This window comes from Haliotis cracherodii, unplaced genomic scaffold (genome assembly GCF_022045235.1).
Source record: "Haliotis cracherodii isolate W230 unplaced genomic scaffold, xgHalCrac1.p SCAF_4, whole genome shotgun sequence".
In the NCBI taxonomy this organism is placed as follows: Eukaryota; Metazoa; Mollusca; class Gastropoda; order Lepetellida; family Haliotidae; genus Haliotis; species Haliotis cracherodii.
In genome coordinates this window covers 63,831,126-63,859,076 of record NW_027266297.1, presented here as the reverse complement: position 1 = coordinate 63,859,076, position 27,951 = coordinate 63,831,126, and the positions used below count along the sequence as shown (strand labels likewise).

Here is a 27,951-nt window from a genome sequence, read left to right as displayed (position 1 = left end):
AGTTTATACCTATATATCTATGTGGTGGGGTGACCTTGTGGTTAAAGTGTTTGCTCGTCAAGCCGAAGACCCGGGTTCGATCCCCCATATGGGTACAAAGTGTTAAGCCCATTTCTGATGTTCCCCGCCGTGATATTGCTGGCATATTGCTAAAAGCGGAATAAACAGACCACGGCTTTTCATTTTATTCCACACTTACATTTTTTGGAGTTGGCGATTCGCAAACCAAATTTAGAAAACGCCCAGCTATAGCCTTACGTTAAACGTAGTATGACTATAAAGCGCTGACTTACGTCCTTCGGTATGTGTGTCATATGTAGTATTGTTCTACAAGGAAACAGGCAGGTCAGCTTGCATCTCTCCATGTGAATTCACTTACACCATTCAAGGAAACACGTCAACAACATGTGTTTGTGGTGCAATGTCATGCTGTAGGCGCCACATTACACCATACGACGCAAGATACCGCGAGATGCGTTACCCGCTGAGTGAGTGAGTGAGTGAGTGAGTCGTTGTGTCGCACAACGTTATACAAGCCATTCACAAAAAAACATGAAAGAATGTTAAGCAAACATGAAAATTTATTCAGGTAATTAATAATGATTAGAGACCTTTTAGACCTAGCAATATCTTCAAATGAGAAAATAATGATAATAATAATGATAATAATAATAATAATAATAATAATAATAATAATAATAATAATAATAATAATAATAATAATAATTTCCAATTGAGCTTGATGTTCCTGACAAAAGTCAGTTCACAAAAGATATATACCGGGTCATGTACATTTTAGATAGTTCAAGGATATCCCGTATTCACATATATATGTTAACAAAATACTTCTGGAACATAAATACTTATTCTGTAAACATATTACGATACACGGAAGACACACACGTACGTACTCGACCGAAACCTTCCTCGTGACACTGTCCCTCACTTTGAAACTGAAACACGTAGGAGTCACAGAGCCTGACCACCCAGTCTAGGAGTCACAGAGCCTAAACACCCAATCTGGGAGTCACAGACCCCTGACCACCCAATCAAGGAGTCACAGAGCCTGACCACCCAATCTGGGAGTCACAGACCCCTGACCACCCTTTTCAAGAAGTAACAGAGCCTGACCATCCAATCAAGGAGTAACAGAGCCTGACCACCAAATCAAGGAGTCACAGAGCCTGACCACCCAATCTAGGAGTCACAGACCCCTGACCACCCTTTTCAAGGAGTCACAGAGCCTGACCATCCAATCAAGGAGTAACAGAGCCTGACCACCCAATCAAGGAGTCACAGAGCCTGACCACCCAATCTAGGAGTCACAGAGCCTGACCACCCAATCTAGGAGTCACAGAGCCCGATCACCCAACCAAGGAGTCACAGAACCCTTACCACCAATCTAGGAGTCAAAGAGCCTGACCACCCAATCAAGGAGTCACAGAGCCTGACCCCCCAATCAAGGAGTCACAGACCCCTGACCACCCAATCAAGGAGTAACAGAGCCTGACCACCCAATCAAGGAGTAACAGAGCCTGACCACCCAATCAAGGAGTAACAGAGCATGACCACCAAATCTGGGAGTCACAGAGCCTGACCACCCAATCTAGGAGTGACAGGCCCCTGACCACCCCATCGAGGAGTAACAGAGCCTGACCACCAAATCAAGAAGTCGAAAGACCCCTGACCACCCAATCAAGGAGTAACAAAGCCTGACCACCCAATCTGGGAGTAACAGAGCCTGACCACCCAATCAAGGAGTCACAGACCCTTGAAAAAACCCATATGTTGACAGTGTCTGAAGTATCAACGTACACATTCGGCAAAAACACATATGTTGACAGTGTCTGAAGTATCAACGTACACATTCGGCATAAACATATCTGTTGAAAGTGTCTGAAGAATCAACGTACACATTCGGCAAAAACACATATGTTGACAGTGTCTGAAGTATCAACGTACACATTCGGCATAAACATATCTGTTGAAAGTGTCTGAAGTATCAACGTACACATACGGCAAAAACACATATGTTGACAGTGTCTGAAGTATCAACGTACACATTCGGCAAAAACACATATGTTGACAGTGTCTGAAGTATCAACGTACACATTCGGCAAAAACACATATGTTGACAGTGTCTGAAGTATCAACGTACACATTCGGCATAAACACATATGTTGACAGTGTCTGAAGTATCAACGTACACATTCAGCATAAACAGAGTCTGCAATATCCACATTCACATACAAACAGACAGCGTTGCCAACACTCACGATAATGGAGCTTTAGTTGACATATACAGTGACAACATACACCATACAATAACATCATATAGAGGACAGGGTCTGCATATAGAGGACAGTGTCTGCAATATCAATATACACATTAAAATATACAGTAAACTATGGTTATAACGAACTCAAAGGGACTACTATTTTTAGTTCGTTATAACCGTAGTTCGTTATAAGCATATATACAGCATAACTACAGCAAATAGTCGGGACTAAAAAGTTAGTTCGTTATATCCGTCAGTTCGTTATAAGCGTGTTCGTTATAACCGTAGTTTACTGTACATCATATGGAAGACTGTGTCTGCTGTATCCTGATAACATGTGAACAATTTAGAAATCCATGGTGTATGTGAGTTGGAATTAACTATTCCAGTTACATCACGGCGTGTCAGCTTAATGTGGGAGGAAAGCCCGAAGTGATGCAGGTCTCAGAAGTTTACCACTTCGGTGAAACCCACGAGCACGGGTATGGTGCTGACAAACCTAGAAACATAAACGTGGCGAACCGGGATTCGAACCCACAATCATAGGTTTCTGGCGCGCCCAAGGGACGCAACTCTGCACAGCGAATCGCGGCTCCTTAGACGATATGTTTTTTATGGTTCGAGTTTCGTTTGGAGGGGAGTATCGTTGTTTGACAGGATCAGTTTCTAACATTCACTGTGCTTCCTTTCCTCACATTAATATTACGCTCACTCAGCAATACTTTTGTTGAGGCTAAATGTCATCTCAGAGATGGTTTATCTTTACTTTAAGTATAACTATCCTCCATGACGCTATCCTTTTTTTTTAACCACGACCATTCCTGAAATACCACGACAGACACTACCATTCTGTCACGATTGACCTTATCCCAATGTTTGAGACCCGTGAAGATCCGGGGTGGAATAGGTCTTCAGCAACCCATGCTTACCGTAAAAGGCGACTATGCTTGTCATAAAAGGCGACTAAAGGGATCGGGTGGTCAGGTTCGCTAACTTGGTTGATGCATGCCATCGATCCCAATTGCGTGTATCGATGCGCATGATATCAATCACTGGAGTGTCTGGTCCAGACTCGATTATTTACAGACAGACGCCATACAGCTGGAATATTGCTGAATGGCGCGTAAAACAACAAACCAACCAACAACCAACCAATCTTTGAAATCAGCCTAATCCTGAAATACCACGGTTGACGCTATACCAATGTTTAAAGTACACCAAGTCTTGAAAACAATACCATGATTGACCTATCCTACTGTTTGAAACAGGTCCAAACCTTTAAACATAACGACGAATGACACTATCCCACTGTTTGAAACGGGCCCCAAACTGAAAAACACTATGACTGACGCTATTCCACTTTTTAAAAGGCGTCCAATCCTGAAATATCACGATTCGTGCTGACCTACAGTTTCGGTCTGGAGGTTTTCTGAGGCCCCTTTGTGAGTGATATCCAAGACGTGTTACATCCCACATACATATTACGAGGCACCCTTTCTATTAAAACTGTCACATTAATTATATTTATTTAAGAGGATTCTGGGTTGTCGTTATCCTTATTCGTAACGTGGGTCTTGTGGCTGGGACGTTGTGCAGAGTTGCGTCCCTTAGTTATGCCTCGATCCGCTTCAAACTCACCAAGGGTCAATGACCTTCGTCAAGGTAGACGTTCTTGGCACATGAAGCTGACACAAAAGGATATAAGTGAAGCACTGTTCAAAGCACTGTTCGACATTGCCTTATCGTAAGACTAAATATCACATTAAAAACTCGTCGACACATAACACATACCATTCATTCACTCTGTCACATTGGTATTAATATGTTTAGACTTCCACTCATGGCTCCACATTCAAATTCTATACCCTAACGTGATTGTGGGAAAACGTGTCTGAGATTTAATACGTTGTCAGATACCACAACCAGCACCGTAACTTCTTTCAGTGGCATTTAGAAGTTGGTGTGATGAAGTAAGACAAGTTCTATGGATGAACAACTTCTTTATTACAATTAGTGCGACGTTTCGGTGTAGAGCCTAACACCTATTAAGCAAGTGCTTGACCGAAACGTCGCAAAATTGGATTAAAAAAGTTGTCCATCCATAGAACTTGTCTTACTTCATCCAGCACCATGTCGGAATGTGAAAGGGATATATGGACAGTGGATGTGCTATCCAGTGCTACGTGTTTGGAATCTTGTGCTTTACAAACCCTAGTGTCTTGTAATAAGAGTCATCGAATGTGGACTCTCCGTCAAGCTCACGCTTAGTCCTGCTAAAGTACCACTCGTCCATGCACTGGAGGGCGGCCGGCTGGTAGTGCAGGTGAAACTTGTTGGCAAACAATTCCTTCCTCTCGGGGAACTTGGCCAGATCTCCTACCCCGAATATACAAATTTTTCGGACATACTTGCCCTGACATTCTCCACCAAATATCTTCCCCCCTTCCCACACCTTGTATCGGGCCAAGAAGGGTTTCTTGACAAGATCCGTCTCAGGCTCACCTGAAAAGAGAACGTCACACTATGTATAATGTTTGGTAGGCGACTGATGCCGGTGGTGGAATTGTGAATGGAACGGGCAGACGGGGACAACCCGGGATCAGTAGGTCCTGGAACGAGTGGAATGGTAACAGTAGAGGTCCCAAGAAGGGGAACCAGGGTAGGGGGTGAAGTTTTTAGAATGAGAACCAGTATTGGGGAAGAAGTCCTAAGTCCGAGTACTAGTATATGAGGGGAGGTCCCTGGAACAAGTACCACTATATCAGGAGAGGTCCCTGGAACAAGTACCACTATACCAGGAGAAGTCCCTGGAACGAGTACCACTATATCAGGAGAAGTCCCTGGAACAAGTACCACTATATCAGGAGAAGTCCCTGGAACGAGTACCACTATATCAGGAGAAGTGCCTGGAACAAGTACCACTATATCAGGAGAGGTGCCTGGAACGAGTACCACTATATCAGGAGAAGGAGTTGAGGTTACAAAATGTTATCAGGGTAGGAGTTAAGGTCACAAAATGTTATCAGGGCAGGGGGAGAGGTCACATAATGTTATCAGGGTAGGAGGAGAGGTCACAAAATGTTATCAGGGTAGGAGGAGAGGTCACAAAATGTTATCAGGGTAGGAGGAGAGGTCACAAAATATTATCAGGGTAGGAGGAGAGGTCACAAAATGTTATCAGGGTAGGAGGAGAGGTCACAAAATGTTATCATGGTAGGAGGAGAGGTCACAAAATATTATCAGGGTAGGAGGAGAGGTCACAAAATGTTATCAGGGTAGGAGGAGAGGTCACAAAATGTTATCAGGGTAGGAGGAGAGGTCACAAAATGTTATCAGGGTAGGAGGAGAGGTCACAAAATGTTATCAGGGTAGGAGGCGAGGTCACAAAATGTTATCAGGGTAGGAGGAGAGGTCACAAAATGTTATCAGGGTAGGAGGAGAGGTCACAAAATGTTATCAGGGTAGGAGGAGAGGTCACAAAATGTTATCAGGGTAGGAGGAGAGGTCACAAAATGTTATCATGGTAGGAGGAGAGGTCACAAAATGTTATCATGGTAGGAGGAGAGGTCACAAAATATTATCAGGGTAGGAGGAAAGGTCACAAAATATTATCAGGGTAGGAGGAGAGGTCACAAAATGTTATCAGGGTAGGAGGAGAGGTCACAAAATGTTATCATGGTAGGAGGAGAGGTCACAAAATGTTATCATGGTAGGAGGAGAGGTCACAAAATGTTATCATGGTAGGAGGCGAGGTCACAAAATGTTATCAGGGTAGGAGGAGAGGTCACAAAATGTTATCAGGGTAGGGGGAGAGGTCAAAAAATGTTATCAGGGTAGGAGGAGAGGTCACAAATTGTTATCATGGTAGGATAAGAGGTCACAAAATAATATCAGGGTAGGAGGAGAGGTCACAAAATGTTATCAGGGTAGGAGGCGAGGTCACAAAATGTTATCAGGGTAGGATAAGAGGTCACAAAATGTTATCAGGGAGGAGGAGAGGTCACAAAATATTATCAGGGTAGGAGGCGAGGTCACAAAATGTTATCATGGTAGGAGGAGAGGTCACAAAATATTATCATGGTAGGAGGAGAGGTCATAAAATATTATCATGGTAGGAGGCGAGGTCACAAAATGTTATCAGGGTAGGAGTTAAGGTCACAAAATGTTATCAGGGCAGGGGGAGAGGTCACATAATGTTATCATGGTAGGAGGAGAGGTCACAAAATGTTATCAGGGTAGGAGGAGAAGTCACAAAATATTATCAGGGTAGGAGGAGAGGTCACAAAATGTTATCAGGGTAGGAGGAGAGGTCACAAAATGTTATCAGGGTAGGGGGAGAGGTAAAAAAATGTTATGAGGGTAGAAGGAGAGGTCACAAAATGTTATCATGGTAGGATAAGAGGTCACAAAATAATATCAGGGTAGGAGGAGAGGTCACAAAATGTTATCAGGGTAGGAGGAGAGGTCACAAAATGTTATCAGGGTAGGATAAGAGGTCACAAAATGTTATCAGGGTAGGAGGAGAGGTCACAAAATATTATCAGGGTAGGAGGCGAGGTCACAAGATGTTATCATGGTAGGAGGAGAGGTCACAAAATATTATCATGGTAGGAGGAGAGGTCATAAAATATTATCAGGGTAGGAGGCGAGGTCACAAAATGTTATGAGGGTAGGAGGAGAGGTCACAAAATATTATCAGGGTAGGAGGAGAAGTCACAAAATGTTATCAGGGTAGGAGGAGAGGTCACAAAATATTATCAGGGTAGGATAAGAGGTCACAAAATGTTATCAGGGTAGGAGGAGAGGTCACAAAATGTTATCAGGGTAGGGGGAGAGGTCAAACAATGTTATGAAGGTAGGAGGCGAGGTCACAAAATGTTATCAGGGTAGGAGGAGAGATCACAAAATGTTATCAGGGTAGGAGGAGAGGTCACAAAATGTTATCAGGGTAGGAGGAGAGGTCACAAAATGTTATCATGGTAGGATAAGAGGTCACAAAATGTTATCAGGGTAGGAGGAGAGGTCACAAAATGTTATCATGGTAGGAGGAGAGGTCACAAAATGTTATCCTATAATGATGGAAGATAAAAAATTGCTCGTTCTGAAAAAATAATATCGGTTGCGCCATCATTCAGAGAAAAAACTTCAAGTCTTGGCGAGCTGATGTATATGTCGTTTGGGAAACGTACCTTGGTAGGTTCCTGGTATTTTCAGATGTGGATTATGATTTAGTGTTGCAAAGAACGTCTCGTCTGGAATTTTGGTTCGTTTCAACCACGTGAGGAGGTCATTAGCTACGGGGTCGTGAACGATGTACTCCACATACTGACGGTTAGCGACGATGTGTACGGCTCCCTTTACTGCCCGGATGTTGTGAGGAGGACGTCCGGCGTTGCCCCATCGGGACTTTCGATCTGGCACTCTGGTTAAGAAGAACACACGACTGCACACTGCATGACACTGACTGTATAACGCTGACGGTAAATATCTAATTCAAGACATTTGAGGCTAGAAGTGACACGGTGTTTCATTTCTTCTTGTCATGGTTGCTAAGCTCTGATATCTACCAATACATAGCAACGAGTCCCTCCTTCAGTAACGTTTTATCTAGAATTTCAATTCCGTAATTTCAAGTTCCATATACGGCTGTTGGTTTGATTAATCCAAATGCAGTTAACTACGTATATAACGAACATATTTTTTGGTTCCGACCATTTGCTGTTTATACATGTATATATGCTTAAAGCAAACTACGTTTATATTGCAATTGGTTAAAAAGTCAATCATATAAAACAGATATAGTTTTAGGACCATGTTATGACCGATGTCATTACCAACAGGGTTAGAAATAACCGAGGTAAAAAAAATCGTATGTGCACTAGTGAAATATCATTTCTCGCGCACCAGGAATGACGTCATTTGACAAATTGTTGTGCATTTTTCTAAAGGAGAGCTTAACGGATTAAGACATAACGTGTAATAAGGAAATATATATTACACTCACGTGTGTGTCATACTGATTTTACGAAACATAAAAATTATGTATTACCCACGTTCTGGTTCGGGAAATACAAGAATTCTGACACTCGTTTCGTAAAATCAATATGACACACATGCACGTATAACAGTCTCTATATGGTGGCGTGTTATGGTGAGATGAGGTGAGGTGAAATTGGGTTTAACGTCGCGTCCAAGATTATATAGCGACGTGCATGCACGTGTGTGTGTGTGTGTGTGGCTGCTTGTACTAGTCCGGACTGATGCCGATATATAGTTCTAGCTCACTGAGATACCATGCCGCAGTTTAACATGAATACCCCACTCAGACACAGTATACTGACTCCGAGCCGACCAGTCCTTGTTTCAGCCCCTTAATGCCGAGCGCCAGACAGGGTAACAACAAGTACCATCTGTTAACGTCTTTTGGTATGACGCGTCCGGGGATCGAACCCGGGACCTTCCGCTCTCCGGGCGGACGCTCTACCACAAGACCACGGAGGCGGCTGTGTCGTGTTATGATATGTAACACATGTACATTAAACTGGACTTAAGGTATGCAATACGTTATAACTTTGTGATGTAAACCATTATACTATACAACACTGATACATGTATTCCTCCATTACCATGATAAGGGCCCAGATTCGATTCCCAGCATGTGTACAATGTGTGAATCGAATGGTTACCCAACCGTGATATGGCTTTGGCATTGCTAAAGGCGGCGTTAAGCCCTACTCACAGCGTCACCTGCATATAAATAAACGCGGCAAAACTATTTCCATAATTATATGAAATATCTCCATAAATCACTCACATAAGAGTGAGTGAGTGAGTGAGTTGTGTTCAACGCCGCTTTTAACAGTATTCCAGTTATATCACAGCTTAGATTCGGAGGAAAGCCCGAAGTGATGCAGGTCTTAGACGTTTACCACTTTGGTGAAACCCACGAGCACGGGTATGGTGCTGACAAACCTAGAAACATAATCGGGGCGAACCGGGATTCGAACCTACAATCATAGGTTTCTGGCGTGCCCAAGGGACGCAATTCCGCAGAGCGAATCGCGGCGCCTTGGACAACTGGACCACTAAGGTTCCCAAAACTGTAAAGTGTCAATATTGTCTTACCTTTTAACGGTCCCTTCAATGTCATTGGCGCCATCGTACGCCTTGAGAATCTGGACTAGCTCCATGTTGGTCTTGAGAGGGAACTCCTGCCCCGTGAGGTTGATAAGATAACGCCACTTGTGTTTCAGCAGATCCTGCATGCACACCAGCTCTGGTTCCAGGACAGTGAACTTTCCCCACCTCACAGCCACCGACCGGGACGACAGGAAGACGTTGGGCAGACACGTGGCCAGTGAGGTCACTGAGTCACGAACCCCCGAAGAGGACTTGGCATCGACGTGGATGCAGTACACGTTGTGAGGACGGTAGATCGCTCGAAGTAAGCGTTCGAACTGCTCGAAGTCTTTGTACATGAGAACAGTAAATGCTATGGGGAATTCAGCCTCGGTTTTCGAAACCTCTTGTATATAGAGCCTCTTGGATAGGAAGTCATTGCAGCTTGTACCGAGAAGTGAATATTGTTGCTCGGTTTCATTACTTCTTGTAACCAGTTTCGCTCTTGCTATTTCTTCTTTGTCACCTTTGAACAACTTGCTGCAGTTGACCCTTCCCGGACTCATTACGGTGACCAGCCTCGGTGGTGGGAGGATATCCCAGACCGACAGTCCGTATATTAGGAACACACAAACTGATGACGTCAGTGATGCCAGAAGGAGACGTCTGAATATTCCCCCCGGACCCATCTGTGATCTGGAATTGGTCAAAGTATAAGGCTGGACGTGTTGCTTAAGAAGCATTACCTCTTTATAACGGCGGCAGAATATTTAAAACTGCTGAGAAATAATTATGCTTATTTTATAGCACAAGCACAAACACACACACTAGCACAAACACACACAAATCAACAACCAAACACACACAAACACACACACACACACACACACACACACACACACACACACACACACACACACACACACACACACACACACACACACACACACACACACACCACAAACGTGCATACACGTCTCTAGGTGCAATCATCTTGAACGCGATGTTAAACCCCATTTCTCTCACCTGACCTCAGAATGTCGTGGCATCGGTAGCCAACTTTCATTGGTTGTCGTTGCTCCTGTAGTGCGCTGATTGTGTACACTGTCAAAATGCGCTCTTTCTATAACTACAAAAGCTCTATCTTCCTTTAAACTTCGTCAGTTGATAATCCATGTATAAGTTATAAACATCAACAACAAATTGTAGTTCGCTTGAAATTACGTCCTACGTCACCATCTGTCAAAAGTAAATATACTCAAGAACATGAAGTGTACGGAAGCCCTTCAGGACCACTTGTTTTTTTGTTTTTTTTTATCTTGAAATGTCAACATAGCATCAGTAAGTTGAAATTTCAAGATGCTATGTTGAATTTTCAAGATAAATACGTTGAAAATTCAAGTTTAAATCTTAAAATTTCAACTTATTATCTTGAAATTTCATGTCCATTATCTTGAAATTTCAACTTGGTATCATGAAATTTCAACTTAGTATCATGAAATTTCAACTTAGCATCTTGAAATTTCAATTTAGCATCTTGAAATTTCAACATAGCATCTTGAAATTTCAACTTCGGATAAATTTCAACTTAACATCTTCAACTTTCAACATAGCATCTTGACATTTCAACTTAGTATCTTGAAAATTCAAGATAATAAGTTAAAATTTTAAGATACAAACGTTGAAATTTCAAGTTATATTCTTAACATTTCAACTTATTATCTTGAAATTTTAACCTTACTACCTTCAAATTTCAAGGTGAAAAGATATAAAAACAAATGTCCCTTAAAGGCTTCGGTATGGTGCAGCTGTAAAAGCTGAAAACCAATACCGATTACAATGGTATGGAGAACATGCCAAAGCAAGGCTAGCTTAATGACGTGTTATGCATATTAGAGTATGAAGAAAGTGACACCTCATATGGTCTTATCAGTTTATCTCTTCTAGGCAATGAAAATAATTTAATTTCACAATAACCTGTGTGAATAGCACAACAGCTGATAGGCAGAATTTTGGATTTGTTTAAAATTTATTTTTTTAAAGCAATAAATTCTGTATTCAAATGTTTTAAGTTGGTACACGGGCTCGAGGTCACGGGGACCCTTTGAGAAAGTTATTGAAAACTCTTGATAACACACCGTTTGTAATTATGAACAAATATAGGTACACCAAAAGCTTTCAGCGTATGTCGGTATAAAGCTGTTAGCAATATGAACACAGCCTGGGCGTAACGAGTCACGTGTTTTTAGGTTGAAGAAAGACCCTGGTGTGAAATTGAACAACAAAGTCAATACCGTTGATGCAAACATACGAATATTGTGAATATCAATATCATTAACTATAAAAGGAAAAAAAACAGGATGGACATCCGAGAGAGATGAGAAGGTGAAAGGTGTGTGGTAGAGAGGGGAGGAAAAGGAGGCAGGTATATGGTAGAGAGATGAGGAGAAGGTGACAGATATGTGGTGGAGAGATGAGGAGAAGGTGACAGGTATGTGGTAGAGAGATGAGAAGAAGGGGACAGGTATGTGGAAGAGAGGGGGGAGAAGGAGACAGGTATGTGGTAGAGAGATGGAGAGAAGGGGGCAGGCATGTGGTAGAGAGATAAAGAGAAGGGGACAGGTATGTGGTAGAGAGATGGAGAGAAGGGGGCAGGCATGTGGTAGAGAGATAAAGAGAAGGGGACAGGTATGTGGAAGAGAGGGGGGAGAAGGAGACAGTATTTGGTATGTGGTAGAGAGATGGAGAGAAGGGGGCAGGCATGTGGTAGAGAGATAAAGAGAAGGTTGCAGGTGTGTAGTAGAGAGGTGTGTAGATGGGGACATGTATGTGATAAAGAGGTGAGGAGAGGGTGACAGGTATGTGGTAGAGAGGTGAGTGAAAGGAGACAGGAATGCGGTAGAGGGATGAAGAAAAGGTGACAGGTATGTGGTAGAGAGGTGAGTAAAAGGAGACAGGTATGTGGTAGGGAGATGAGGAGAATTCGACAGGTTTCTGGTAGAGAGATAAAGATAAAGGGACAAGTATGTGGTAGAGAGGTGAGTAGAAGGGGACAGTTATATGGTAGTGAGAGGAGGAGAGGGTGGGAGGTATATGGTAGAGAGATGGGGAAAAGGTGGCAGGCATGTGGTAGAGAAATGAGGAGAGGGTGACAGGTATATGGTAGAGAGATGAGGAGAAGGTGACAGGTATGTGGTGGAGAGATGGAGAGAAGGGGCAGGCATGTGGTAGAGAGATAAAGAGAAGGTGACAGGTGTGTGGTGGAGAGATGGGGAAAAGGTGGCAGGCATGTGGTAGAGAAATGAGGAGAGGGTGACAGGTATATGGTAGAGAGATGAGGAGAAGGTGACAGGTATGTGGTGGAGAGATGGAGAGAAGGGGCAGGCATGTGGTAGAAAGATAAAGAGAAGGTGACAGGTGTGTAGTAGAGAGGTGAGTAGATGGGGACAGGTATGTGGTAGAGAGATAAAGAGAAGGGGACAGGTAAGTGGTAGAGAGATGAGGAACAGGGGACAGGTATGTGGTAGAGAGGTGAGGAGAGGGTGACAGGTATGTGATAGAGAGATGGAGAGAATGGGGCAGGCATGTGGTAGAGAGATGAAGAGATGGGGACAGGTATGTGATAGAGAGGTGAGGAGAGGGTGACAGGTATGTGGTTGAGAGAAAGGAGAAGGTGACAGGTATGTGGTAGAGAGATGAGGAGAAGGAGACAGGTATGTGGTTGAGAGATAGGAGAAGGTGACAGGCATGTGGTAGAAAGATGAGGTGAAGGTGACAGGTGTGTAGTAGAGAGGTGAGGACCAGGGGACAGGTATGTGGTAGAGAGATTAAGAGAAGGGGACAAGTAAGTGGTAGAGAGATGAGGAGAAGGTGACAGGTGTGTATTAGAGAGGTGAGTAGAAGGGGACAGGTAAGTGGTAGAGAGGTGAGGAGAAGGAGACAGGTATGTGGTAGAGACATAAAGAGAAGGGGAAAGGAAAGTGGTAGAGAGGTGAGGAGAAGATGACAGGTATGTAATAGAGATGTGATTAGAAGGGGGCAGGTATGTGGCAGAGAGATAAAGAGAAGGGGACAGGTAAGTGGTAGAGAGGTGAGTAGAAGGGTACAGGTAAGTAGAAAAGAGTGGAGGAGAAGGTGACAGGTATGTGGAAGAGAAATGAGGAGAAGGTGACAGGCATGTGGTAGAGAGATGAGGAGAAGGAGACAGGCATGTGGTAGAGAGGTGAGGAGAAGGGGATAGGTATGTGGTTGAGAGATGAAGAGAAGGGGACAGGTAATTGGTAGAGAGGTGGATAGAATGTGACAGGTAATTGGTAGAGAGGTGAGGAGAAGGGGACAGGTATGTGGTTGAGAGATAAAGAGAAGGGGACAGGTAAGTGGTAGAGAGGTGAGGAGAAGGAGACAGGCATGTGGTAGAGAGGTGAGGAGAAGTGGATAGGTATGTGGTTGAGAGATGAAGAGAAAGGGACAGGTAATTGGTAGAGAGGTGGATAGAATGTGACAGGTAATTGGTAGAGAGATGAGGAAAAGGGGACAGGCATGTGGTAGAGAGATAAAGAGAATGTGATAAGTTAGTGGTAGACAGATGAGGAGAAGGTGACCGGTATGTGGTAGAGAGATGAAGAGAAGGGGACAGGAACGTAGTAGAGAAGTGAGGACAAGTGACAGGTATGTGGTAGAGAGATAAAGAGAAGGGGAGAGGCATGTAGTAGAGAAGTGAGGACAAGTGACAGGTATGTGATATAGAGAGGTGAGGAGAAGGGGACAGGTATGTAGTAGAGAAATGAGTAGAAGCGGAAAGGTATGTGGTAGAGAGATGAGGACCGGGGGACAGGTTTGTGGTGAGGATATAAAGAGAAGGGGACATGTAAGTGTTAGAGAGATGAGGAGAAGGTGACAGGTATGTGGTAGTGGAGATAAAGAGAAGGGGACAGGTAAGTGGTAGAGAGATGAGTAGAAGGGGACAGGTAAGTGTTAGAGAGATAAAGAGAAGGGGACAGGTAAGTGTTAGAGAGATGAGGAGAAGGTGACAGGTATGTGGTAGAGAGGTGAGGAGAAGGGGACAGATAGGTGGAAGAGAGGTGAGGAGAAGGGGACAGATAGGTGGAAGAGAGATAAAGAGAAGGGGACAGGTAAGTGGTAGAGAGATGAGGAGAAGGTGACAGGTATGTGGTAGAGAGGTGAGCAGAAGGGGACAGATAGGTGGAAGAGAGATAAAGAGAAGGGGACAGGTGAGTTGTAGAGAGATGAGTAGAAGGGGACAGGTATGTGGTAAAGAGATGAGGAGTAGGGGACAGGTATGTGGTAGAGAGATGAGTAGAAGATGGCAGGTATGATGTAGAGAGGTGAGGAGAAGGAGACAGGCATGTAATAGAGATGTGATTAGAAGGGGACAGGTATGTGGTTGAGAGATGAAGAGAAGGGGACAGGTAAGTGGTAGAGAGGTGGGGAGAAGGTGACAGGTATTAATGGTAGAGAGATAAAGAGAAGGGGACAGGCATGTTGTAGAGAAGTGAGGACAAGTGACAGGTATGTGATAGAGAGGTGAGGAGAAGGGGACAGGTATGTAGTAGAGAAGTGAGTAGAGGGGGAAAGGTATGTGGTAGAGAGATGAGGACCGGGGGGCAGGTATGTGGTGAAGAGATAAAGAGAAGGGGACAGGTAAGTGTTAGAGAGATGAGGAGAAGGGGACAGGTAAGTGTTAGAGAGATAAAGAGAAGGGGACAGGTAAGTGTTAGAGAGATGAGGAGAAGGTGACAGGTATGTGGTAGTGGAGATAAAGAGAAGGGGACAGGTATGTGTTAGAGAGATGAGGACCGGGGGACAGGTTTGTGGTGAGGAGATAAAGAGAAAGGGACAGGTAAGTGTTAGAGAGATGAGGAGAAGGGGACAGGTATGTGGTAGTCGAGATAAAGAGAAGGGGACAGGTAAGTGGTAGAGAGATGAGGAGAAGGTGACAGGTATGTGGTAGAGAGATGAGGAGAAGGGGACAGGTATGTGTTAGAGAGATGAGGAGAAGGGGACAGGTAAGTGTTAGAGAGATGAGGAGAAGGGGACAGGTAAGTGTTAGAGAGATGAGGAGAAGGGGACAGGTAAGTGTTAGAGAGATGAGGAGAAGGTGACAGGTATGTGGTAGTGGAGATAAAGAGAAGGGGACAGGTAAGTGGTAGAGAGATCAGGAGAAGGGGACAGGTATGTGGTAGAGAGATGAGTAGAAGGGGACAGGTAAGTGTTAGAGAGATGAGGAGAAGGGGACAGGTAAGTGTTAGAGAGATGAGGAGAAGGGGACAGGTAAGTGTTAGAGAGATGAGGAGAAGGGGACAGGTAAGTTTTAGAGAGATGAGGAGAAGGTGACAGGTATGTGGTAGTGGAGATAAAGAGAAGGGGACAGGTAAGTGGTAGAGAGATGAGGAGAAGGGGACAGGTATGTAGTAGAGAGATGAGTAGAAGGGGACAGGTAAGTGGTAGAGAGATGAGGAGAAGGTGACAGGTATGTGGTAGTCGAGATAAAGAGAAGGGGACAGGTAAGTGGTAGAGAGATGAGTAGAAGGGGACAGGTAAGTGGTAGAGAGATGAGTAGAAAGGGACAGGTAAGTGGTAGAGAGATGAGGAGAAGGTGACAGGTATGTGGTAGAGAGGTGAGGAGAAGGGGACAGGTATGTGGTAGAGAGATGAGGAGAAGGGGTTTGTAATTGGTAGAGAGATAAAGAGAAGGGGGCAGGTGTGTGGTAGAGAGATGAGGAGAAAATGGCAGGTATGATGTAGAGAGGTGAGAAGAAGGAGACAGGCATGTGGTAGAGTGATGCGGAGCAGGTAAGGTAAGTGGTAGAGAGATGAGGAGAAGGTGACAGGTATGTAGTAGAGATGTGAGTAGAAGGGGACAGGCATGTGGTAGAGAGATAAAGAGAAGCGGGCAGATAAATGATAGAGAGATGAGGGGAAGGAGAGAAGCATGTAGTAGAGAGATATAGAGAAGGAGAAAGGTATGTGGTAGAGAGGTGACAAGATTGTTACAGACATCAGAGGATGAGGAATAGACTCACCAAATGATGGTACACTTGTGAACGTCTGTGAATGCTCAGAAACTCCACTTTAATGTACGAAAAGGCAGAGTACCACAAGCACATCACGTCTCGCAGTCGGAAAATCCAAAACCACGGGGAGAGCCAGGCATCTACTTAAATACATTACCGCACGAGCGGCAGGGTAAGGGTCGAATCGGTATAGTAATAGCAGATGCTATGGAGAGGGGAGGGGAGTGATGATGCGGCAGATGTAGCCATCATTTAACGGTGGGGGATAACGATAAGATTTAATTGAAAAAACACCTTCAAGGGGCGGGGATAAAAATATATAATACAAATATAACATATCTGACATAACTCATCATAGTTGGACAATTATACACAGTGCATAATGTGGTATAATTAATAACAGCATTTATATGTATAAAGTAATTTGTAATGGACAAGTAATTGAGGCCTTGGGCTTTTATCGATATAAATATAGTGTTGCAGAGATTTCTTGAAAAAAAATATTTGTGTTTCGAACTATTGAATCATGGCACAAAAAATGCAGATTTAAAACCCCCCAAACATATTAGAGTTTTAGCTTTGTGTCAAGGATGGGGTGTACGGGCCGATGTGTCAGGAGTGGGGGTACGCAGCCGATGTGTCAGGAGTGGGGGAAGGGAGTTGATGCGTAAGGGGTGGGGACACACAGCCGATGTGTCAGGAGTACTGGTAGGGAGTTGATGTGTCAGGGGTGGGGGCACAGAGCCGATGTGTCAGGGGTGGGGGTACAGAGCCGATGTATCAGGGGTGGGGGAACGAAGTTGATGTATCAGGGGTGGGGGAACGGAGTTGATGCGTCAGGGGTGGGGGTACAGAGCCGATGTTTCAGGGGTGGGGGAACGGAGTTGGTGCGTCAGGGGTGGGGGGTACAGAGCTGATGTGGCAGGGGTGGGGGTACAGAGCCGATGGGTCAGGGGTGGGGGAACGGAGGTGATGCGTCAGGGATGGGGGTACAGAGCCGATGTGGCAGGGGTGGGGGTACAGAGCCGATGTGTCAGGGGTGGGGGTACAGAGCCGATGGGTCAGGGGTGGGGGTACAGAGCCGATGTAGCAGGGGTGGGGGAACGGAGTTGATGCGTCAGGGGTGGGGGTAGGGAGCCGATGTAGCAGGGGTGGGGGTACAGAGCCGATGTGTCAGGGGTGGGGGTACGCAACCGGTGTATAGGGGGTGAAGCTACGGATCTAATGTAGGCGAGCCAGTTTGTATCCCATGTTCATGTAAACTATGTATTGTTTTGTTACGTGTGCCTATGGCCACATTAACAGGATAAACTTCATGTATATCACATAATCTCTGAAGAAAGACATGTCTAGGTAAAAGGTTATTAGCAAGATAAACATGACTTTGTCAATTATCGATTCATAAACATAAAAATCTTTGGAAATACAACAGTTACATTTTCAATTAAATGGTGACGTTTACGTACACTGTAACACACTGAAAATGCATATTTGAATTGTTTTTAATATTGGGTTTATTGTCCACAAACATCAAATTTAGTTGTTCTGTGTAGCCATGCATGAAGTGATAACACACAAGTCGTGGTCGTTCGGGTTCGAATCTCGTTCGATGCGTTACTTGAGCACAAAAACACATCATGTTTAATGTTTGAAAACATGATTATGCGTTTTCATTGTGTCTCAGTGTATAACAGTATTAATTTGCCCCTAAGCATCCAAACCAACAATCAAAACACAAAACCAACTTACCTAAACTAAACTAAACTAAACACAAAGCCAACTTAACTAAATAGCTAAATATATTTTACATACACAACAAATATTGCCGTGTATTATTTAAAAAAAAAATCAAACTTTCTCAAATATTGTTGGAACTGTAAACGGCAATGTTTGACATTGTCACATTGAAGAAATACATGTGTCAAATTTTCTCCTTTTTGGGGGGTTAAAATGTCTTGCGTCAGTACCTCCTTTATTCCATCGTCAATATGTAATTTCTAGTGTAAACTGTTCAGTGTATCTACATGTATTGAAATTGTAACAACTTTACATGTTTTACACATTTTCTCTTCTGTGGGAAGAATTTCCCCCAAGTAAAAGAAAATCACTAAATGGGTTTTGTCGCTCATTAGAAACGGCTGATCATGAGATGCCATCAGCTGCCACCAGGTTATCAGAACAACCTTTAGATGCATAATTATATTAAAGACATTATCGTTATTTCCCGCGTCATAAATATTGCCAGCACACACAGGCAGCGACCATTCAGCCACTGAATAGTTGGTTGGTTGGTTTGTTGTTTAACGCCGCACTCACCAATATTCCAGCTATGTGACGGCGGTCTGTATACAATCGAGTCTGGGCCAGACAATCCAGTGATTGACATCATGAGCATCGATCCACGCAATTGGGATCGATGACGTGCATCAACTAAGTCAGCGAACCTGACCACCCGATCCCGTTAGTCGCCTCCAATGGGCCACTGAATGGAAGTCCGACAACTGGTAGCCTTGATCAGGTACTTTGTGTACTAAGCTCGTTAGTGTGGCAATAAGGTGATTTACTCTGAGCGTGTGCGTTCGAGTCCCAGATGGGACTCCACCAAAAAAAGTACAAGCATTTGTACTTTACTAAGAAAGTATCATCCCTAATATAACATATGTAACACAACTCAATTAAGGGATTGTCTGGTTGATAGTCCTTTTATTTAGAATGTGTAGCAGTGCTAAGTCTGCGTCCTCTGCGACCTGGGGTAGCGTCTCACATGAACACAAACGACAGGGTGTGAAGCTGATGTCGTTTACAGAGCATATGGGTGTTGACAGTATGTATGTACGTCAGCCAGATTTGGTTAAACCCGTGCTGGTAACGCCGGTGGTGTACTACGACACACACACGCACGCACGCACACACACACGCACGCACGCACGCACGCACACACATACATATACACACAAATACATATACGCACGCACGCACGCACGCACACAAATACATACACACACACACACACACACAAAATACATATACGCACGCACGCACATAAATACATATACACACACAAATACATATACCCACGCACGCACACACACAAATACATACACACACAAATACATATACGCACGCACGCACACAAATACATATATACACACACACACACAAATACATATACACACGCACGCATACAAATACATATACACACACAAATACATATATATACGCACGCACGCACATAAATACATATACACACAAATACATATACGCACGCATGCACGCACACAAATACATATATACACACACTCACACACACAAATACATATACACACGCACGCATACAAATACATATACACACACAAATACATATATATACGCACGCACGCACATAAATACATATACACACAAATACATATACGCACGCACGCACGCACACACACACAAATACATATACGCACGCACGAACAAACGAACGAACGCACGCACACAGACGCACACATGCACAAATACATACACACACACACACACACACACTCGGCAAGCGTTGCAGTGACATATCTAATGTATCCATTGATATCTCACATGTCTCTGTAAACTCCCATATGATGACCCACTCACGGAAGTCCACAACAGATACTAGTATGTAATATACTCGGAACTGAAGGTATCCGTCCTCAGGAAATAACACTCACGTGAAGCTGTGTCAAAGAGACAAGAGATTGGACCAGGGACGCGCTGGGGCAAAGAGTGCCGTGACACAATGCAGTGTGACAAATATCATGTCATAATAATAATAATAATAATAATAATAATAATAATAATCATAATCATCATCATCATCATCATCATCATCATCATAAAAATAAAAATAACAACAACAACAATAACAACAACAACAACAACAACAATAACAATAATAATAATAATAATAATAATAATTATTATTATTATTATAAATGGTATTTAACTAACTGAAAGGCAACAAGGTCATACAACCTTACTAAGTAACTAATGAAGAACTAATCTCAATTAAACGGCATGTCCATATTCAAAACTATATTATCCTGCGACATATGTAAAGTGAGTGAGTGAGTGAGTATGGTTTTACGCCGCTTTTAACAATATTCCAGCAATATGGCGGCGGGGGACACCGGAAATGGGCTTCACACATTGTACCCATGTCGGGAATCGAACCCGGGTCTTCGGCGTGACGAGCGAACGCTTTAACCACAAGGCGACCCGACTGCCCACACATATGTAAAGACATACAAGACGTGATTAAATGTAAGCATGTTTTGGATGTGTTTAAGTCCTTAACGGAATAAACCGCCTCCGTGGTTTTGAGGTCCGGGGTTCGATCCCCGGCCGCGTCATACCAAAAGACGTTAAAAGATGGTACTTGTTGTTACCCTGTCTGGCGCTCGGCATTGAGGGGCTAAAACAAGGTCTGATCAGCTCTTCAGGTGTAATGTAAACTTTAACTTACATTGTGGTCCTAGGCGACGCACAACCGAAGTATTTGTGGCATCATAATGTCTGTGATGTAATTATTCCCCCCAAATAAGTGAAGACTGCTAAATACAATGTTTATTCCTAATACAGGATATTTACCATCCTCAAACACACTCACGTGATAACCTCTCTCTCTCTCTCTCTCTCTCTCTCTCTCTCTCTCTCTCTCTCTCTCTCTATATATATATATATATATATATATATATATATATTGAAAATGTTCATGCGGCAAGAGTGGTCTGATTAACCTAGTAGAATTAATGATTCATACGTTAAATCAAACAGAGAAGCAATAGAAAGTATATCGAGTTTGTTTTTTATGCGACTTGTGGAGAGCGTGATGAGCTTGTAGGGACCTGGTTGGTGCGTGACGTTGACGTTTCTGGGACGTGTGTGCCATCTGACAGTAGACTGCGCAGCGGTAACAGCCTCGTGTGACGGGGGCCCTACCGTGGGGGGCGTAGTGTAATGCCAGGTAGCTCCCCCGTACACACAGTGGGTCGCATCTGGCGGGGCCTAACGACATGTGCAGGGACCGTCTGACCGCAGGAGGGGAAATACGGACGTCATTAGCCCCGCCAACACACCATGTGTTAATGCGTGTCGAAGTGCATGTACATTAGTATGGGGTTGGAAAGAAGGCTGAAATCCTGCTTATGTTCAAGCAGTTTAGCGTATTATTAGAAATACAATTTCGGAAACATATTGACCACCCCTCGTTATTGACCACATAAATGTAACGACCAAAGTAAATTTTAATACCTACATACATAGATAAATAATTATTTAAAAAGGTATGTCTTCCGTGATCTCTCTCTCTCTCTCTCTCTCTCTCTCTCTCTCTTCATATATATTTCTACGATTCATTAAGTCAATGAAGGCGTCATTTAATGTCAAAGTCTGTTGTCATTTTGTTTACATTTCGTAGTTTATCGGAAACCACGCGAAGTAATAATTATTTAAACTTGAGCAACAAATACAAACTCTTCCGTGCGCGAAATACATACATGTCGGAAAGCGCAAGTTGAATTCCCAATTTAAGTAAGTACAAACTCTGCGTGACACACATATGTGTCTGGTCAACACATATGTCTTGTCACTGCCAGGCTGCATCTGAACTTTCTCAGCTATTTTGTTGAAACAATTTACAGATCAAACACGAAAATTTAAATGTCATTTTGTGGTATTCGAGGGGAAACGTGTAGGTCAAAGGTCCTAACATGCTCGGGGGTATGGGTGGCCCAATCGTCTAAGGCGCCGCGATTCGCTGTGCAGAGTTGTGTCCCTTGGGCACGCCCGAAACCTATGATTGTGGGTTTGAATTCCGGTTCGCCCCGATTATGTTTCTAGGTTTGTCAGCACCATACCCGTGCTCGTGGGTTTCACTGAAGTGGTAAACATCTGAGACCTGCATCACTTCGGGCTTTCCTCCCACACGAAGCTGACACGCCGCGATATAACTGTAATACTGTTAAAAGCGGCGTTAAACCCAACTCACTCACTCACCTAACATGCTCAGCAACAGAGACCATATAATCTATTATATAGTCTCTGTCAGCAACAAGCAGCTTGCTGTTATTCATCATGATTCTTCAGTGATTGAATACTTTCATTATCGCTTTTCCTTGTAACCAGAACAGTATACATTAGCGATACTGTGCCAGGTCACTGAATGATGTCGACAAGCGCATCAATTTATATTTTGTTCTTCAAAGTATATGCATTTTCAGGGCATACTATACCACGGACTTGTATATTGTATATCATATAGGTCCGTGACTATACTGAGGTGAAAAAAAGTATTCCCAGTTTTTTTCATGTAATGAAAATCGAAAGAACTGTTAAATTCGAATATGTCTAGTTAATCATCATCCATATCTACAACTGTTTGTAAAGAGTAATCTGTGGCTGGGTAATTTTATGTAAAAATAATTGACGAATGGGGTAAGAACTGAATTTGTAACCACATGACCCCTACTTTGTTTGAAATGCTGTAAATTTGTGCCGAAAAAAAAACAAATTTATTGATTTCTGTTGTCCAAGATACCCACCAGTAGTTGTGTATTATGCAACGTGTAAACATTTTTTTTTAAAAACAAATTGTATTTAAAAGAATATAAACCATGTAGAGACATTCTTGGGGTGCTGACTAAATTCCAGAACAGTTCATTTTATGAATATAACGACGGCCTGTTGAGCTTGGAAAACGAAGGCACTTATTGTCAGCTTCCTCCTTTAATTGTGTGAATAAATGCGTGTATATTTTCAAACGCTGATATTATAATTAACTAATTCTAAAATTGCGTTTTGTTTCAGAGTAGAAAGAAAGTGATTTCTGCGTGTACATTTATCCCCTTTCAGATATTTTCAATTGATAATCAAACATATGATAAAATTAATTGAGAGGTGACAACAACAACAACAACAACAATAATAATAATAATAATTGAACCTCGCACTGTGAACACCGCCCACTCACCCCCACCTGCACACCCACAATCATCACAAACAGCGCAAATACTAACAAAATGTACTAATTTATCAACAGCATATGTGGCATACACACATATCATACCTATTCGTAGGAGACAGAGTGTTAAAAAGTAAAGTCTTGTATAGTCTAGAATGTCACTTAAAATATGTGTCTGTTAAATACAGGTTGTTTTACTTACCAAGTCTTTAAAATGTCTCGTGAACGAGTGTAAAGGAACAGCATTCGAATAGTGAGCAAATCAATGCTGGGTCCTCCAGAGTCAGGAAGTGTTGACGGTACCGACATACGCCGCACAGCCGCTGGCTGCTGATGAATGTCAAATGGGAAGGAAACCTAACTGATTTGTCAGCATAACACCAGACTTTACAGCAACAGGTTTTGTGATAATCCCTTGCTCAGTGTGATGTCCTAGGGATCATATCTGACGGCTGAGATAAAGGCTCCTACTTGTGGTCGCTGTTGGTTTATCACAGTTTTGAACAATATTTCAGTTACATTGTATATCATGTCGTGTCGCTAATACTCGCGAGCGCGTGGATGGTGATACGAAAGAATGGATCAGCACATATGACTGGATCGAATAAAAGCTCATAAATTCACGGAGAAAACGACTTTATTCTACTCTGAACCCAATGCTCCTTCTCACAAACTCGTCTACACAGGGACATCCTCCACCAACCTCGTCATCAACAGTACAAACCCCAAACCCCAAACCTCCTCTCCAATGACACCACCCTCCTGTACACTGACACCACCCTCCCCTATACTGACACCACCCTCCCCTACACTGACACCACCCTCCTGTACACTGACACCACCCTCCTGTACACTGACACCACCCTCCCCTACACTGACACCACCCTCCCCTACACTGACACCACACTCCCCTACACAGACATCACCCTCCCCTACACTGACACCACCCTCCCCTACACTGACACCACCCTCCCCTACACTGACACCACCCTCCTGTACACTGACACCACCCTCCCCTATACTGACACCCCCCTCCTGTACACTGACACCACCCTCCCCTACACTGACACCACCCTCCTGTACACTGACACCACCCTCCCCTATACTGACACCACCCTCCCCTACACTGACACCACCCTCCAGTACACTGACACCACCCTCCCCTACACTGACACCACACTCCCCTACACTGACACCACCCTCCCCTACACTGACACCATCCTCCCCTACACTGACACCACCCTCATGTACACTGACACCATCCTCCCCTACACTGACACCTCCCTCCCCTACACTGACACCACCCTCCCCTACGCTGACACCATCCTCCCCTTCACTGACACCACCCTCCCCTACACTGACACCACCCTCCCCTACGCTGACACCACCCTCCCCTTCACTGACACCTCCCTCCCCTACGCTGACACCACCCTCCCCTACACTGACACCACCCTCCCCTACACTGACACCACCCTCCCCTACACTGACACCACCCTCCCCTATACTGACACCACCCTCCCCTTCACTGACACCTCCCTCCCCTACACTGACACCAACCTCCCCTACACTGACACCACCCTCCCCTACACTGACACCACCCTCATGTACACTGACACCACCCTCCCCTACACTGACATCACCCTCCCCTACACTGACACCAACCTCCCCTACACTGACACCACCCTCCCCTACACTGACATCACCCTCCCCTACACAGACACCACCCTCCTGTACACTGACACCACCCTCCTGTACACTGACACCACCCTCCCCTACACTGACACCACCCTCCTGTACACTGACACCACCCTCCCCTACACTGACACCACCCTCCTGTACACTGACACCACCCTCCCCTACACTGACACCACCCTCCCCTACACTGACACCACACTCCCCTACACAGACACCATCCTCCCCTACACTGACACCACCCTCCCCTACACTGACACCGTCCTCCCCTACACTGACACCACCCTCCCCTACACGGACAACACCCTCCCCTACACTGACAACTTCCTCCCTTACACTGACAACTTCCTCCCCTACACTGACACCACCCTCCCCTACACTGACATCACCCTCCCCTACACTGACACCAACCTCCTGTACACTGACACCACCCTCCTGTACACTGACACCACCCTCCCCTACACTGACACCACCCTCCTGTACACTGACACCACCCTCCCCTACACTGACACCACCCTCCCCTACACTGACACCACCCTCCCCTACACTGACACCACCCTCCCCTACACTGACACCACACTCCCCTACACTGACACCATCCTCCCCTACACTGACACCACCCTCCCCTACACTGACACCACCCTCCCCTACACTGACACCACCCTCCCCTACACTGACACCACCCTCCTGTACACTGACACCACCCTCCCCTATACTGACACCCCCCTCCTGTACACTGACACCACCCTCCCCTACACTGACACCACCCTCCTGTACACTGACACCACCCTCCCCTATACTGACACCACCCTCCCCTACACTGACACCACCCTCCAGTACACTGACACCACCCTCCCCTACACTGACACCACACTCCCCTACACTGACACCACCCTCCCCTACACTGACACCATCCTCCCCTACACTGACACCACCCTCATGTACACTGACACCATCCTCCCCTACACTGACACCTCCCTCCCCTACACTGACACCACCCTCCCCTACGCTGACACCATCCTCCCCTTCACTGACACCACCCTCCCCTACACTGACACCACCCTCCCCTACGCTGACACCACCCTCCCCTTCACTGACACCTCCCTCCCCTACGCTGACACCACCCTCCCCTACACTGACACCACCCTCCCCTACACTGACACCACCCTCCCCTATACTGACACCACCCTCCCCTTCACTGACACCTCCCTCCCCTACACTGACACCAACCTCCCCTACACTGACACCACCCTCCCCTACACTGACACCACCCTCATGTACACTGACACCACCCTCCCCTACACTGACATCACCCTCCCCTACACTGACACCAACCTCCCCTACACTGACACCACCCTCCCCTACACTGACATCACCCTCCCCTACACAGACACCACCCTCCTGCACACTGACACCACCCTCCTGTACACTGACACCACCCTCCCCTACACTGACACCACCCTCCTGTACACTGACACCACCCTCCCCTACACTGACACCACCCTCCTGTACACTGACACCACCCTCCCCTACACTGACACCACCCTCCCCTACACTGACACCACACTCCCCTACACAGACACCATCCTCCCCTACACTGACACCACCCTCCCCTACACTGACACCGTCCTCCCCTACACTGACACCACCCTCCCCTACACGGACAACACCCTCCCCTACACTGACAACTTCCTCCCTTACACTGACAACTTCCTCCCCTACACTGACACCACCCTCCCCTACACTGACATCACCCTCCCCTACACTGACACCAACCTCCTGTACACTGACACCACCCTCCTGTACACTGACACCACCCTCCCCTACACTGACACCACCCTCCCCTACACTGACACCACCCTCCCCTACACTGACACCACCCTCCCCTACACTGACACCACACTCCCCTACACTGACACCATCCTCCCCTACACTGACACCACCCTCCCCTACACTGACACCGTCCTCCCCTACACTGACACCTCCCTCCCCTACACTGACACCACCCTCCCCTAAACTGACACCTCCCTCCCCTACACTGACACCACACTCCCCTACACTGACACCTCCCTCCCCTACACTGACACCACCCTCCCCTACACTGACACCTCCCTCCCCTACACTGACACCACCCTCCCCTACACTGACACCTCCCTCCCCTACACTGACACCACACTCCCCTACACTGACACCTCCCTCCCCTACACTGACACCACCCTCCTCTACACTGACACCACCCTCCCCTACACTGACACCTCCCTCCCCTACACTGACACCACACTCCCCTACACTGACACCACCCTCCCCTACACTGACACCACCCTCCCCTACACTGACACCACACTCCCCTACACTGACACCACCTCTCCTACACTGACACCATCCTCCCCTAAACCGACCCCACCCTCTCCTACACCGACACTTTGCTTTTACACTGACCCCCTTCCTCTACACTGCCTTTTTCATCTCTCCCCTGACTACAGCCACGAGTATCACTGACCATGCTACTACCCACCTCTGCACTGTCTCCATCTTCATCTCCGACCATGCTGCCTCCAGGTTTCCCCTTCCTCACCCTCAAGATGCTAGAGGCTGGACGTGCCTCAGGTCTGCCTGTGTAGTATTCAATCCACAACTACACAAGGAGTCACAATGACCTTATCCTGTTACAGTATCATCCCATTCAACATTAATATTTGTGTTATCTGCTCGAGCATTTCCATATCTGTCACACTATCTTTTGAAGGTCAGGTTCCCTCAATGTTCTAGATATGCAACAATACTAGCAAAGACAGATGTCGTTTTGACAGCGTCGGACACACACACCCATCAGTTTCCTGCAACTGCTTGGC

The 27,951-nt window shown here is 45.3% G+C and overlaps 1 protein-coding gene across 3 annotated transcripts; it reads right to left on the bottom strand.

The window, feature by feature from the left end:
* Window positions 1–2,226: 2,226 nt before the first annotated feature.
* LOC139478566 (beta-1,3-galactosyl-O-glycosyl-glycoprotein beta-1,6-N-acetylglucosaminyltransferase-like) lies at window positions 2,227–27,951 on the bottom strand. Of its 3 annotated transcripts, none has more exons than XM_071261099.1 (4): window positions 27,615–27,951; window positions 9,404–10,093; window positions 7,468–7,700; window positions 2,227–4,780 (listed from the first exon to the last, which is right to left on the bottom strand). In XM_071261099.1, the coding sequence occupies exons 1-4, from the start codon at window positions 27,635–27,637 to the stop codon at window positions 4,458–4,460; spliced, it is 1,269 nt and encodes a 422-aa protein (XP_071117200.1). In that variant the 5' UTR covers window positions 27,638–27,951; the 3' UTR covers window positions 2,227–4,457. The 3 variants fall into 3 exon arrangements, with proteins under 3 accessions (XP_071117200.1, XP_071117201.1, XP_071117202.1); XM_071261100.1 differs by lacking the exon at window positions 27,615–27,951 and adding an exon at window positions 23,610–23,701; XM_071261101.1 differs by lacking the exon at window positions 27,615–27,951 and adding an exon at window positions 16,441–16,539.